This window comes from Haliotis rubra, unplaced genomic scaffold, assembly GCF_003918875.1.
Source record: "Haliotis rubra isolate DU_JTF1 unplaced genomic scaffold, ASM391887v1 Scf71, whole genome shotgun sequence".
NCBI classification, from domain to species: Eukaryota; Metazoa; Mollusca; class Gastropoda; order Lepetellida; family Haliotidae; genus Haliotis; species Haliotis rubra.
The window spans coordinates 1,294,151-1,309,126 of record NW_025767424.1 but is presented as its reverse complement, the minus strand read 5'-3'; the positions used below and the strand labels follow the sequence as shown (position 1 = coordinate 1,309,126).

The 14,976-nt window shown below is 41.1% G+C and overlaps 1 protein-coding gene across 1 annotated transcript in view; it reads left to right on the top strand.

The window, feature by feature from the left end:
- Positions 1-438: 438 nt before the first annotated feature.
- Positions 439-14,976, top strand: part of LOC124259112 — a 29,562-nt gene continuing 15,024 nt past the window's right edge. Inside the window, exon 1 of the mRNA XM_046693205.1 lies at positions 439-1,286. Coding sequence (XP_046549161.1) covers positions 959-1,286 — 328 coding nt within the window. The 5' untranslated portion in view covers positions 439-958. The remainder of the gene's footprint in view (positions 1,287-14,976) is intronic.

Sequence of the window (14,976 nt, the reverse complement as noted above, 5' to 3'; positions counted from 1 at the left end):
CCGACTTCCTAATAAACTGAAAGGTAATACCCTTCCTCCACCCCCCTTAATGTATAGCATCTTCTATAATAAATATACACAAACACAATTTCATACTGTTTTAACAAAGTTTGGATTGAATTACCAACCTTTAAAAGCATGAAACGACAATATACAAACACAACATAAACTTCCCATAACAGATATCTTTAAACACATGGCATCACAACAAGCTTAATGGTCTCCTAACTAGAAATAAACATGTAGTTTTACTTTTTTCAACGAAACATAATCTGTCAACGTTTCTTTAACAGCAAAATTGAAAAAATTTGAAAACACGAAGAACGCCAACCAAAACATTGAAACTGGAGGCATGGAATCTGTAAATTGAAAACAGATTTTTCATAAAATTCCGACACTGGGTTATGACACATCGCCAGCTAAGAGGCAGAACCGTCGAACAACCCGCTTCTACCGGCAGTCATGTAACAGGTTTGTACAGTAGCTGGGGTTCAAGCTGCGTTGTGATAAGAGGTGGGCGACTTCCCCCTCGCTGATTTTTTTCTGGCGATAAAAAGACGATGACATTGCACGATAAGGGATATTTTTTTAGGAGATCTCCTTTCCTCTCGTCCCATTGACTTCGCTTACAGACAGAGAGATTACGGCGGATGTGAATTAAAGGACTCTGGTATCCTACAAGATAAAAAGCTTAAGATAAACAAGAAAATAAGCTGGATGAAGATGTGGATAGTACTTGGTAAATTACTTGAAATACCATCGGGAAAATAAACAGGATCGTCCTGATTTGCTGATGGATATTTTCATACCGCGGGTCCCACTTCGCCGAATGTTAGAAGTGCGGCTAAAAGTGTGGTTTCATAGTCAAGTGATGAATCCCGCGACGTATTAATGAACTTACAGATAGGCTGATCGCTTGTCTAAATATATCTGTGATAGCGGAAGATTCACCAGCATCATGTCCCGGTCGTGTGTGGGGGTGAAGGTGCTGCTGCTGCTGCTGTCGCTTCTAAATGTTGGAAGGGGACGGGATTATTCAGACTATTTGGGAAACTTTGGTGACTTGCCCGATCTGTCCCTACCGAAGGACTTGGAGGGATTGGAAGGGTTCGCCGATGTGGGGGGTGGCCCGAGGGGTGATGGGGGTGATGAATTCAGGCCCGAGGGGGTCGTGCAGGGTCTGATGATGGGGGACGTCATTCGGAGGATTGAGAATTTGGAGATACTGTGTCAGGAGCATGTGTCCCCGGGAACGCCACGAGCTACGACACAGACGTTGCCGGCAGGTAGGTACATTATCTGGACTCTTTTCACGATCTTTCACAGATTCCATTACTTTCAAACCGTTATGATGACGCCATACTTTTGTTCTTGCCGTTGATTGTGAACCAAGAACGCACGTGCATTTGGATAAGAAACACAGCAGGGGCGGATCCAGGATTTTGGAGAAGGGGGTGCACATAAATCATGAAGTGAAGAGAAATGATCCTCAGGGAGTATTTTTCTGTTGAGAGGGAGGGGGTGGGGATCTGCCCCTGCACTGACGTAGCTATAGGTCATTATATAATATGATATATGTTCATGCATCCATGACATGGTTTTAGGCAGAGAAATCACTGGAATGCGTCGATTTCTCCATTACATATCCACAAGCGAAATCAGCTGTGTGCTTATGCTTTATAGCCTCACAGTCCCTGAACCACATTATTTTCCCGTCCAGCCTTTTCTGCAATACCCACCCCTGCACTGACGTAACTATAGGTCATTATATAATGTCATATATTTCATTCACCCATGGTTTAAGTTAGAGAAATCACTCGAAGATGTCGATTTCTCCATTACATATCCACAATCGAAATCAGCTGTGTGATAAAGCTGTTATAGCCTCACAGTCCCTAACCACATTATTTTCCTTCCAGCCTTGTCAGCAATGCAAAACCCTAGATGAAGCAAGTCTAGATTTCCTCGGGTATATCTCCCATCGCACTGGGGCTCCTTATAAATTCAAATAGGATTATTTGTATTTATCAAAACTATATATTCAGAGACTAAACCTTTGTCTAATGCTTGTATAACCAGCAATATCACGGCGGTATAACTGGGATAACCCCAAGGCGCCATAGTATACTGGAATATACCATTGAACCAACAGTAACCCACTAACTCCACATTCTCATTATTTAGAGTGGAATATCGACATAACAACCTTTAGATATCTTTGATGCAAGGTGTATAGAGTCCCAGTTTATCATAACAATTACAAGTTGAAAGATAAAAACGAGTCATTGAAAAGATTTTTTTATCATGACATGACTTGGGGATAAGGTTATTTGCAGCCTCAGAAATGCCACATGATTGTGTTCAATGGAGGATAGTTCAACTAGTAGACTAACAACCAGTCTCTGAAATGAACATATTTTACTGAAAAAAGTTCATAGTAAAAAAAATAAAATATAATGAAAAGGAGCCCTGAGACTTTCTGAGGAAATCTAGACTTGCCACATTTTAGACTTGCGTGGGCTTTCTTGGATATATTTGCTTCAGGGTCTGTACGACAGACTATTCAACTAGTCGACAGCCGCCATGTAGATGGAATATTGCTGATTGCGGCGTTAACCAATAAACAAACATATTCGACTTTCATGTTAAACTGAGCCATAAAAGAAACTATACACCTATGCTTGATGGCGGCTATAAACGAAGAAGAAAGGGTTATTCGATAGTTATGTCACTGCGTTATGGGGAGCGGTGGGGTAGTCTAGTGGTTAAAACCTTAGCTCGTCACGCCGAAGACCCGGGTTCGAATGCCCACATGGGTACAATGAGTGAAGCCTATTTCTGCTGTCCCCGCCGTGATATTGCTGGAATATTGCTAAAAGCGGCGTAAAACCAAACTCGATAGTTATGTCACTGCGTTATGGACCCTAACGTTAGAGTGTGACGTTCTGATAACGTGTGTAATTGTTAGGTGGAATCCAAATGCAAAGGTTGCAATTTCTTTTGCCCATCAGATTACACAATTTCTGAACATATTAGAAGAGAACAGCAGGAGCTGTGGTAAAACAATAAGTTCCAATAAGGTAGCTCCTAACACGTAGAATAGTGGTATCGTGGTTTACAAAGTGTCGCAATACGCACTACACAGTTATCTCCTTCAACAATGTAAGGATCTGCTAGTCGAGGGCTAGGTCACCAGACTCGTCCAGTAACTGGGGCGGTGGGGTAGTCTAGTGGTTAAAGCGTTGGCTCGTCACGCCGAAGACCCGGGTTCGAATCCCCACATGGGTACAATGAGTGAAGCCCATTTCTGGTGTCCCCCGCCGTGATGTTGCTGGAATATTGCCAAAAGCAGCGTAAAACCAAACTCAGTCGTCCAGTAACTTAACCACAGCCTGGCTGTTCCATTCGCAAGGTCGCAATTACATAAAAAGAGTTCACAGCTACAATCTGGGTCAAACTAACGCGCGATTTTAAACTAAAATTAAATCTCTTTGGCGCCCCCCACCCCCCCTACCTACAATAATATGTTTAAAACAATGTTCATATTCAACATTACGAATACATTTTTATTCTTAACCAATATGCATATGTAATATTAACCGGCACATGTGATTCAAATACAGTTAATAGATATAATCAACCGCTAGATATTTAGATAAATTTTAATGTTTTTCAAGGTTTTATGTTTTTATACTTGAAATTTTATCTCACTTACGTCAGATACAAGGTTATCTTGGCTTCAGCCAAACAGTTCTGTGTACGTGGAAGTGATACAGGTTGTTTCAGACCTTGATGCTTATTCCATATCTCAATCACTCCATCAGGGCTGCCCTGTATCTGGCAATTGCTTCTGTGTGAACCCAGGCAGCTTATTAACGATAGACGTCTTTAAAACGGCAAGCCGTTGCGTTTGAGCGCTGATAAGAACTTTACAAGCAAATTTCTGAACAGAATCCCTCCATGTCGACCTGGATTTTGTTTTTCACTGTTTTCTTAACAAAGATATCCTTCAGCGGATGTGAGCCATTTTCCAACTCTGGTTACATGAAAGAAATGTTCTGTCAGTGATACGAGATGGTTGTCCAACCTAAATATGGGTATATATCGATTTGTATATAATAGTTAATCTAATCGCGAGATAGAGCGATTATATTTTTTTAGATAAAGAAAGACTTCGTTTCAAGAACAAGGATAAATTGTGAAATGGCGAGGGAGCGCCGGGAAATATGAACATAAACATCGTTAAATACATGTGACGCGTTATGACGTCAACGTTTAACACAAAGGCTGCGATCTTGAAGCGTTGAACGTTTTAATCGTGTGTCAAACTTTCATGTCAAGGGCTGCCTTCCCAGGGGCTTTGCTTCCAACTCTCACTCCGACCCATGCACTGTGTACATCGTAAACAGGATAACTTTGTTGACATCTTTGAAATAGAGACACTCTTTGAAATATTATATTTCCACTTACACTAAAACTGTTCTATAAATACTAAACTGTCGTGCAAAAGAAACTACACGCAATGCATGATGCTGGCTGAACTGAAACAAACGAAAATTACATAACGCCGTCGGTTCCAAATGAATTCCCGTGCTTCAAATACTCATTAACACCCGGGAATTGGCCAACACATGATGTGTATCTTCTAATTCGATGATGATTTTACATGGTAACATAGTTATGTCTTGGACATAGCCTCGTTTGGGAAATGACGTCAGTATCTATATCTTCCTATCAGTAACCTCCCACAGATTCTCTGTCGCTTATGGGTGCAGTTTGATTGGACCGTATGTTTTAATTGGGATAGTTGGACTTACACTCAAAACGAAACTACGGTTTTCATATGTTATAGGGGGCGGTGGGGTAGCCTAGTGGTTAAAGCGTTGGCTCGTCACGCCGAAGACCCGGGTTCGAATCCCCTCAAGGGTACAATGTGTGAAGCCCATTTCTGGTGTTCCCCGCCGTGATGTTGCTGGAATATTGCTAAAAGCGGCGTAAAACCAAACTCAGTCAGTCAGTCATATCTTATAGAATGGTGTCCATTCTATTGTTGGTTTGTTCGATTGGAAAATCATTGTATTTTTAACACCAATGAAACTATTTAGTCAATGATCATTTACTTTATCCTATAAAATGTAGCTGGGAAAGACGGTTTTGTCTTATGGAGGTTAGAACAGATTCAGTTTTTCAACTGACTGAGAGGGGCGGTAGGCTAGCCTAGTGGTTAAGCGTTCGCTCGTCACGAGGAGAACCCGTTTTCTGGTGTCCCCCGCCGTGATATTGCTAGAATATTGCTAAAAGCGGCGTAAAACTAAACTCACTCACTCAACTGACTGAGCATTTGTATTTTAAGGCAATATCTTAAAATCCAAAAAGGTCCACCGTGGACTTGTGAAGTCGCGCCCAGATCGTCAGTTGAATTGCTAACTATAAAGTCATCCTTGCACTCAGCTTGTTGACAAATTCTCACCCGGATCCTCACGGATTCATATCGAAAAGGGGGCGGTGGGGTAGCCTAATGGTTAAAGCGTTGTCTCGTCACGCCGAAGACCCGGGTTCGAATCCCCACAGGGTACAATGTGTGAAGCCCATTTCTGGTGTCCCCCGCCGTGATGTTGCTGGAATATTGCTAAAAGCGGCGTAAAACCAAACTCAGTCAGTCAGTCATTCAACGAAAAGACATTGTATAGTGCATTGTCCCTATTTGCATATGGGCACATTTATTATAAGATATTTAGCTGACGATGGTGTCACATAATCTATAATTCCCCATTGACAAAATAAAAGAAACCCGAGTCTAAAAAATTGGTTACATGTGTTTAAAATAATGACATTGGAAAATTTAGTTTACTACATATCAGTTAAAAATATGAACGTTTTTATCATTTACACAATGGCTGAATCGTGCCACTGTTGTATAATTGTGCACCTGTGTTTTCCAATGGAAACACATGCACAATGGAACATAAACTGAAACACTATTTGTTTCTAAAGGCAGATTGGCTGTTGGAACACAAATTCTAAAACAAACAAAAGGGAAACATACAAATACCTCGTTTACCAACTCAGGAATTGTTGAATTGAACGACAAACAGAAACGATATTAACGAAAAACAGCTGTTCGTGGACACAATTCTGTTTTATCAAATAAAACAAACATGAATTCAGAGAGCTCTGTGAACTGATAACATTTTGCAGGGAGAGCGGTGGTGGTGGTTGGGGGACTGTCATGGAAGGTTGTTACATGTATGGGAACGAGGGGGGGGGCAGGATCATCCCCACCCTCTCCCTCACCATAGTAAGTGTCCAGCCCCAGATGTGCCAAATACTGTATCCCATAAAATATAGCGGAGAAAGCCGGTTTCGCCTTGTGGCGGTAGGAGAGGGGCGGTGGGCTAGCCCAGTGGTTAAGCGTTTGCTCGTCACGCTGAGAACCCGGGTTCGATTATTTTGGGAATCCCTGCTTCTTTTATAATTAGGCATATCTTAAAGGTTTTTGAACTTCGATGCTCCAGATAAATAAGCATGGAAACGCCGCTCCCAGCACTGCGACCAGTGCCGACCACACAGGTAGCTGAAGTCAGTGTGAAGGCCCACATATTGGATGTATGTTGCAGTAGCGAGATTCCACTTGAATCCAGTTTACAAACGGATTCAAGTATGATTTATTTTCATAATTCATTTTCTGATTCACCGGCAGAGTGAAGGGAGGGTGTAGCAGGTTTATATAATGTATTTTCTATTCGTCAGCGGAATGACAGATGTGCGGGTTGCGTATTAACACGTGTGTTGTACAAGCTGGAACATTTATTCTAGGTGCGCCCGTGTCTGGCTAGCCTTACTGCCAGTCTCCTTGGCGTTGTATTTGGCAGATTTACGTTCGGTAAACCTCTCTCGACTTGTTCCGGTATTTCCACATATGACGGTAATCATAACGAAGTGTTAATTGTATGTTGTGGAAGACAGAAAATTAATTATAGCTATGTCCGGCGAGACTTGAGATCAGTCTCATTCTCGTATATTTAGACTGAGTGAGTATGGTTTTACACCGCTTTTAGCAATATTCCAGCAATATCACAGAAGGGGACACCAGAAATGGGCTTCTCACATTGAACCCATGTGGGGAATCGAAACCCGGCTCTTCTGACGAGCGAACGCTTTAACCACTGGGCTACCCCACCGTCCCTATTTAAGACTGAGGTATGGGAGGTATATGTCTCGAAATCTAATAATTGCAACAAAACCAAATTTTGCACAGTCACATGAAATCGACAGACCAACTCTGATGATTTGTCTCATAATTTTGGACACCGAATAAACATTTCACTACACACGCTTGTTGATTATCTGACTGTTCTACCAGCAAGTGGGCCCCCTCTACAACATAGCGAGAAGTGACAACAAAATAATAACCTCATCACTTGCTTGATAATGGTGTTAGTACCTACACCGAAACGTGGCACTCGTTGCAGTAAAGAAGTTGACTATCCATAGAAGTTGGTTTTCCTCCTTTACAATAATGACCGTTTCTTAAACTTTCTTTTATTCGGGTGTCCAAAATTATGAGACAAATCATCAGAGTTGTTCTGTCGATTTCATGTGTCTGTGCAAAATTTGATAAGATTTTGTGTTAGTGAGCAATTCATCGGTCTCAAATGTAATCAATAATAATAATAATAATAAGTCCATTTGTATAGCGCCCTATATCCAATCACCAAGTGGTTGCTCATGGCGCTAACTATATACACATATTTACAATAGGAGTTCATTTAGATGTCATAGTGCTTCTTGAACAGGAAAGTTTTAGGTTGTGTTATTGAGGGGATTCTTTGAGAGACAATTGTTCCATCGGTCTCAAATGAAATCAAACGGACTATACACACAAAACTGATGGATGGTATTATTCATGTTCAAATACAAGCCATGAAAATATGAAAATTTCAGACACGACCCTTTGTGAAATATGCGCGACTGTATTGTATGGTATACGGGGAAATACGGTAAGTAGATTCAGCTGGCCAAAACAACCAGATCATTATGTCGGTATTTCCGTCTCATCTGTTATGAAGATTCCACGGACTTTGAACATGGGTACGTATCGTCTTAGTATTGAGATCAGCACGGTGGCTTCGGTCTGTGAAAACATTGCCCTGAGACAGATAGGAAACTATCAAGTATAATATATGTTTATGTAGTCGTGTGTAAGTAATTATGCGTGATAGAAACCGAATGGCGTACTTGTACAAATAACTGTTCGGTCTACACTTTGCAGAGAAAAGAAGAAAACCTTTGAAGGCTAGTATGGAAAAAGCGAGAATCGGATGAAGTGAGTGAATGAGTTTAGTTTTACGCCGCTTTTAGCAATATTCCAGCAACATCACGGCGGGGGACACCATACATTGGGCTTCATACATTGTACCTATGTGGGGAATCGAACCCGGATCTTCGGCGTGACGAGCCAACGCTTTAACCACCAGGCTACCCCACCGCCCCTGAAAAAAAGAAGTAACCCTTTGATGGCTATTATGGGAATAACAGGATTCGGATGTAGTGAGTGAGTGAGTTTAGTTTTACGCTGCTTTTAGCAATGATTTGCACCATCACTGAGAGGACACCAGAAATGGGCTTCACACATTGTACCTATGCGGGGAATTGACGTGACGTCTTCGGCGTGACGAGCGAACGCTTTAACCACTAGGCTACCCCATCGTCACGATTCGAAAGTTGATTTCATTTCGTATTTAGTGAACTTTTGTTGACTAGCTGGCTGGTTGGTTGTTCTACCATTGGGGCAGTTAATATATATCATCCCAGCTATATGGTTTAAACATATTTTATTCTATTCAAGAAGAAAGAAAAGGATTGGCAAACAAGCCTAAATGGCTTATATTAATGTCGCTCCATAATACATGTGAAGGTTCACATTTGTGCATAATGTTGTACATATTTATAGTGGTTATATCAAGTTATCTCTGAATAGTAACAATCATGGATATCAACGATTTATCTTGGTTTTGTTTTGTGGCCAGTTGATACAAATAAAAAATAAGAGAAGCTACAAAACTTTATGAATCAAAACGTTTTGATGTAATAATGAATTGATGGACTGACTGTAGAATATTTATTGTTATTGCCATTTAGCACATCCCGCAGGGAGAAACCTTTCACATAGAAATACGATTCGTATCGAATGGTATTATATTTAGGACACATAAAAAAATAGTGAAATACATCCTCATAATCTTGTGAGCAGGAACAAGAAGCATTATCAGAAATGAAACGATTATAGTTATCACCGCCAGCTATACCACGGCGGTCTTTAAAGAATCGAACCTTGACTAGCCAAACCAGTGATTGATATGATGAATCACATCGCGGAGCCTGACACCCTGATCCTTTTGGTCACGTCTTGCGACAAGCATAGGTCCTGGGTATTGATGATAATAAAATAGATAATCGAGGATGTCAATGAACAATTGGTACTGAGACTCTCTACTGGAAGTCTCATGAGGTTAGATAGGCATCCTTTGCTTCGAGACAGGGGGGCGGTGGGGTAGCCTAATGGTTAAAGCGTTGGCTCTCGTCACGCCGAAGACCCGGGTTCGAATCCCCACATGGGCACAATGTGTGAAGCCCATTTCTGGTGTCCCCCGCCGTGATGTTGCTTGAATATTGCTAAAAGCGGCGTAAAACCAAACTCATTCAGTCAGTGCTTCCAGACATACAGGGCGGTGGGGTAGCCTAGTGGTTAAAGCGTTGGCTCGTCACGCCGAAGACCTGGGTTCGATTTCCTACATGAGTACAATGTGTGAACCAATTTCTGGCGTAAAACCAAACTCAGTCAGTCAGTCCAGACATACAAACGTTTGAAAACAACGCCCACAAACGAAGTCTGGCGAATGCTCGGTCTTTTCAAACTGTTTACCATGGGTTGACATTTTTGGGGAAAACATAATATTATATTACAGAAACCCCACTGTCAGTTATTAATCAGAACTTTACAGAAACAAATTCAATGACCGTCTGTTCAAGACTGCCTGTGCAGGTTCCATGGCTTGTGCAGACAACATGTCGGGCAATCTGCAAGGGGACATAACTCTGAAAACAAACAAAGTCAACGCCAACTCTCGACGCCCACTAAATATTCTAGGCACGTGCTTCTTCAAGCTAACCCAGCATAATATGGTTAATACATCCGCCAACTCGTCAACCGTATTGAATTAAACCAAGTTACGTAGTTGATCGGTTAGTATGAAACAGGCAGGACCCGCAAATGTTTTCCTATCCGCACCACGCCCAGAGTATCTAAACACCCAGGTGGTATGAGAGGAGATACTCGCCGATAAATAAGTAAAGTAGGACAAATGAGAAGGATTGCTGAATATGGCTGAAACGTAAACATATTTCAGCCCGGCGCATCGCATGGATCAAACGTACATAGGTATATTATTCTGAAGGGATGAAAGATTATTTGATATACTCTCCTTGGGGAGGAGAACGTATACAGATGGTGTTATCATGTTTGGATACTGGAGTGTGTGTGTGAGCGGGTGCACGAAACGGAAAAACAGACACAAGGTCAAATATGAAAGGAAAGTTCTGATTGTGAAAAAATGTTATCTTCTTTACCCGAATCAGTCACCTATGACACGCTTAAACCTTTAACAATCTTAGTGACCACGCTTAAACCTTTAACAATCTTAGTGGTTCCATGTTATCTTCTTGGATTAAATGTTTATTGTTTAATAAGGAATAGTACTGATAAAAGACGAAACAATTCCGAAGATCGAGATAATATTGTGTAATCACTAGCCCACGTTTACAATACAGGATCCTCTGATGAAACATTCTCACTTTCATGCTGGCGCTATATGCTGATAATGAGTGAGTGAGTGAGTTGAGTTTTAACGTCGCTGTGGGCAGTATTCCAGTTACATAACATGTCAACTTAATGTGGGTGAAATGCTCCGATTGTTGCGGGTCTGAGGCGTTCACTGCATGGGTGAAACCCACGAGCAAGGGTATTGGGCTGACAAACCTAGACATGTGATCGTAACGAACCGGGACTCGAACCCACAATCATTGGGTCCTGGTGTGCCCAAGGGAGGCAATTCGGCACATACGTTGATACCAAATGTACAATGGCCTCCATTGGGATGGAGGGGCTGTTTTTAGGTTATTTTTGTCTAGCAATGAAGAGAATGGTCGGAAGTGAAATCCCCAAAATTGATATATGTAATACGGCAACTATATGTATTTCTAGCTTACATGTATGTACATAGAGTGAAGAAGTTATGACGGAGGCCAACACTGTGCATATATGGCTAGCAAGCTGTAATAAAGATGAACGTTGTGTGTATAATCAAGCTATAATGAAGATGAACATTGCAAACAGAAGGTTACCAAGCTGTAATGAAGATCAGCGTTGTGTATAATCAAGCTGTAACAAAGATGACCATTGAATAGAAGGTTACCAAGCTGTTGAACGTTGTATATACAGGGTTATAATCAGCGTTGTGTATAATCAAGTCATAACAAAGATGACCATTGTGAATAGAAGGTTACCAAGCCGCAAAAGATGAACGATGGATATACAGGGTTAACAAGCCGCAGTGGAGATCAGCGTTGTGTATAATCAAGCCATAACAAAGATGACAATTGTGAATAGAAGGTTACCAAGCTGTAGTAAAGATGAACGTTGTATATACAGGGTTACGAAGCCGCAATGGAGATCAGCGTTATGTATAATCAAGCTATGATAAAGACGAACGTTGAATATACAGGGTTAACAAACTGTAGTAAACATGAACGATGGATATACAGGGTTAACAGGCTGTATGAACTTGACTAGTTAGCTGGTCAATTCTATGGTGTCTTCCCACTTTGCCTACAGAAGTTTAAAAAAATGACAAGTGTTAGTTGGTAGGACATCTTTATTCATTCTGAGAATTCTCAGACTATACATGGACACGCTTGCGTGACTTGGGGATGGCACCACAGTCGAGCTGAGCACGTTTAGCTTTGTCTACGGCTTCGATTTTCTTGATGTAGCAGATGAAGAGGTAGATGTTTGGGTGGGCTTTGGCAATAAGATTTTTCAGCTTCAGGTGCATTCAGAATGTACACACTTCCAGTGTGTTGTGGTCTGTCGTCCGACGTTGAGGCGATATCGGTACCCAGCAAAGAAAACTTGCTGTTCTCCTGCTTGAGAAGTGATGAATTGAACGCGTTGAACATTTGCCATTGTGTGATGGATACAGTTGGTTCCCCTTCTAATTTATTAGGAGTTTAATTAACTGAGAAGATGAGATCTTCTCAACAATTTAGTCCTTACCATGTGTTTCGACATAATCCAAACGAAGCACCCCTTCTTCATTGATACTCGGGCTGTTCCATTATTCTACAGAGCAAAAAATCTTTTCCCATGCTGCCTACAATGCTTTTGTTGGCAGCTTGGGATGTAGGCAGTTTGGAACTGTAGGCAGTATGGGACCTAACCGTAATGAAGATGGACGCTGTGTATAATCAAGCTATGATAAAGACGAACGTTGAATAAACAGGGTTAATGAACGTTGTGTATTGAGTGGTTAAGAAGATGTAATGAAGATTTAAACAAGATATTATATAGATGAACATTGTGTATGCATGGTATGCAGTAATGACGCTAAACATTGTTTATATGTGGTTAACAGGCTGTAATGAAGTGCATTTAACAAGCCATTATAGAGTATCTGTGTACATGTTTGTGGCATATAGGATGAACCTTATGTACACCTGGCGAACAAGCTATGATTTACAGTATGCATATATTGTAAATAAGCTATACTACAAGTGCACATTATGCAGCCATGGTGAAAATGCCAGCGGTGAATGTTTTCACTGGCACACAACCAAGTCGAAGTGCACATTATCTGTAAGTTTATTTGAAGTTTTCTGAGAAGAACATATATAAACGTAACTCAGATTTTACCTTGCATTGTTGTTTGCTGACACATGTCTCCTGTTTACTGACACATGTCTCCTGTTTACTGACACATCTCTCCTGTTTACTGACACATGTCTCCTGTTTACTGACACATCTCTCCTGTTTACTGACACATGTCTCCTGTTTACTGACACATCTCTCCTGTTTACTGACACATGTGTCCTGTTTACTGACACATCTCTCCTGTTTACTGACACATCTCTCCTGTTTACTGACACATGTCTCCTGTTTACTGACACATGTCTCCTGTTTACTGACACATGTCTCCTGTTTACTGACACATCTCTCCTGTTTACTGACACATATGTCCTGTTTACTGTCTCCTGTTTACTGACACATCTCTCCTGTTTACTGACACATCTCTCCTGTTTACTGACACATGTGTCCTGTTTACTGACTGACACATCCTGACTTGCTCCTGTTTACTGACACATGTCTCCTGTTTACTGACACATGGCTCCTGTTTACTGACACATGGCTCCTGTTTACTGACACATGTCTCCTGTTTACTGACACATGGCTCCTGTTTACTGACACATGTCTCCTGTTTACTGACACATGTCTCCTGTTTACTGACACATCTCTCCTGTTTACTGACACATGTCTCCACCATTCAGTGTTTCGGAGGAGGGTCCGCTTTGTCACCACATTAATGTGTATCCTCCAAAGGGTATGATGTATATATATATATATATATGTGTGTGTGTGTGTGTGTGTGTGTGTGTGTGTGTGTGTCGACAAATATATTTAAACCGAAAAATGTTCTTGGGATCATACTGTGAGTAAAACAATTTAGGGATGTGTTTTGAAATTTGAGAAAGTTTAACTGTTGATTAAATACCTCTTTTTTATTTGGCACCGTAACCTTTTGCATTGGTATCATATACTCATACCAATGATGGCTGTCACCCCCTTCAATTTTTTTAATTGGAGAGAGGGTGTGGGGTGGGGGTGTGAGATGACAACCATTATTGGCATGAGTATATATCTTACTTTGATGAATGGGAATAAATTTTTAAAGTCACTGTAGAACAAAATTTACATCCATGCTTAGTATATCATCTTTTTCAAAGAAACTTTCAGGCATCTCAGACTAGCCGTGTAAATGAATATGCACTCTTCTGGCGTTCTACGTATTGCTATTAGCAGCGTTTAGGCCTGGGAACTGCAGACTAAAAACAGCCATACTTGTTTGTTTCTCGGTAACAGTAACCTTTTCTCAAACATGACAAACATAATGTGAGTTAGATACACACCATCGGAACATACTGAGATAACACGTTCGTGTACCGGGGATTCCGATCACTGGTAAAGTGGTGTATACCTAGCATCGGCTCACCAAATGTCAGTACTGATAGCTGTTAGCTGTTACACGTGGTGGTGTTAACATACTAGGCTGGTCGTCATGTACATGTTGAGATTTGGTATTCAGAGTTTGTGGGGTTTTAGTAACTATTTTGCAGCTTTGTAAATGATAAACTAGTGAGAGAGTGAGTGAGTGAGTTGGGTTTTAAGCCGCTTTTAGGGATATTCCAGCATTATCACGGCGGGGGACACCAGAAATGGGCTTCACACATTGTACCCATGTGGGGAATCGAACCCGAACTATGCTACCCCACGGCCCCAAATGATAAAATATTTAAGCTGTACGTCTTTTCGAAACGATGACAACATCAATAACATTATTTTTGTGTTATTATCATTTTTACTATAGTATTAAAATACAATGTTAGCAATCAATTCTTTTCCTAACAATATTATCAAATATTTACCTATAATTTATACAGTCACAAAACTAATGAGTGAGTGAGTGAGTTTAGTTTTACACCACACTCAGCAATATTCCAGCTATATGGCGGTGGTCTGTAAATAATCGAATCTGGACCAGACAATCCAGTGATCAACAGCATGAGCGTCGATCTACGCAATTGGGAACCGATGACATGTGTCAACCAAGTCAGCGAGCCTGACCACCCGATACAAGCATGGGT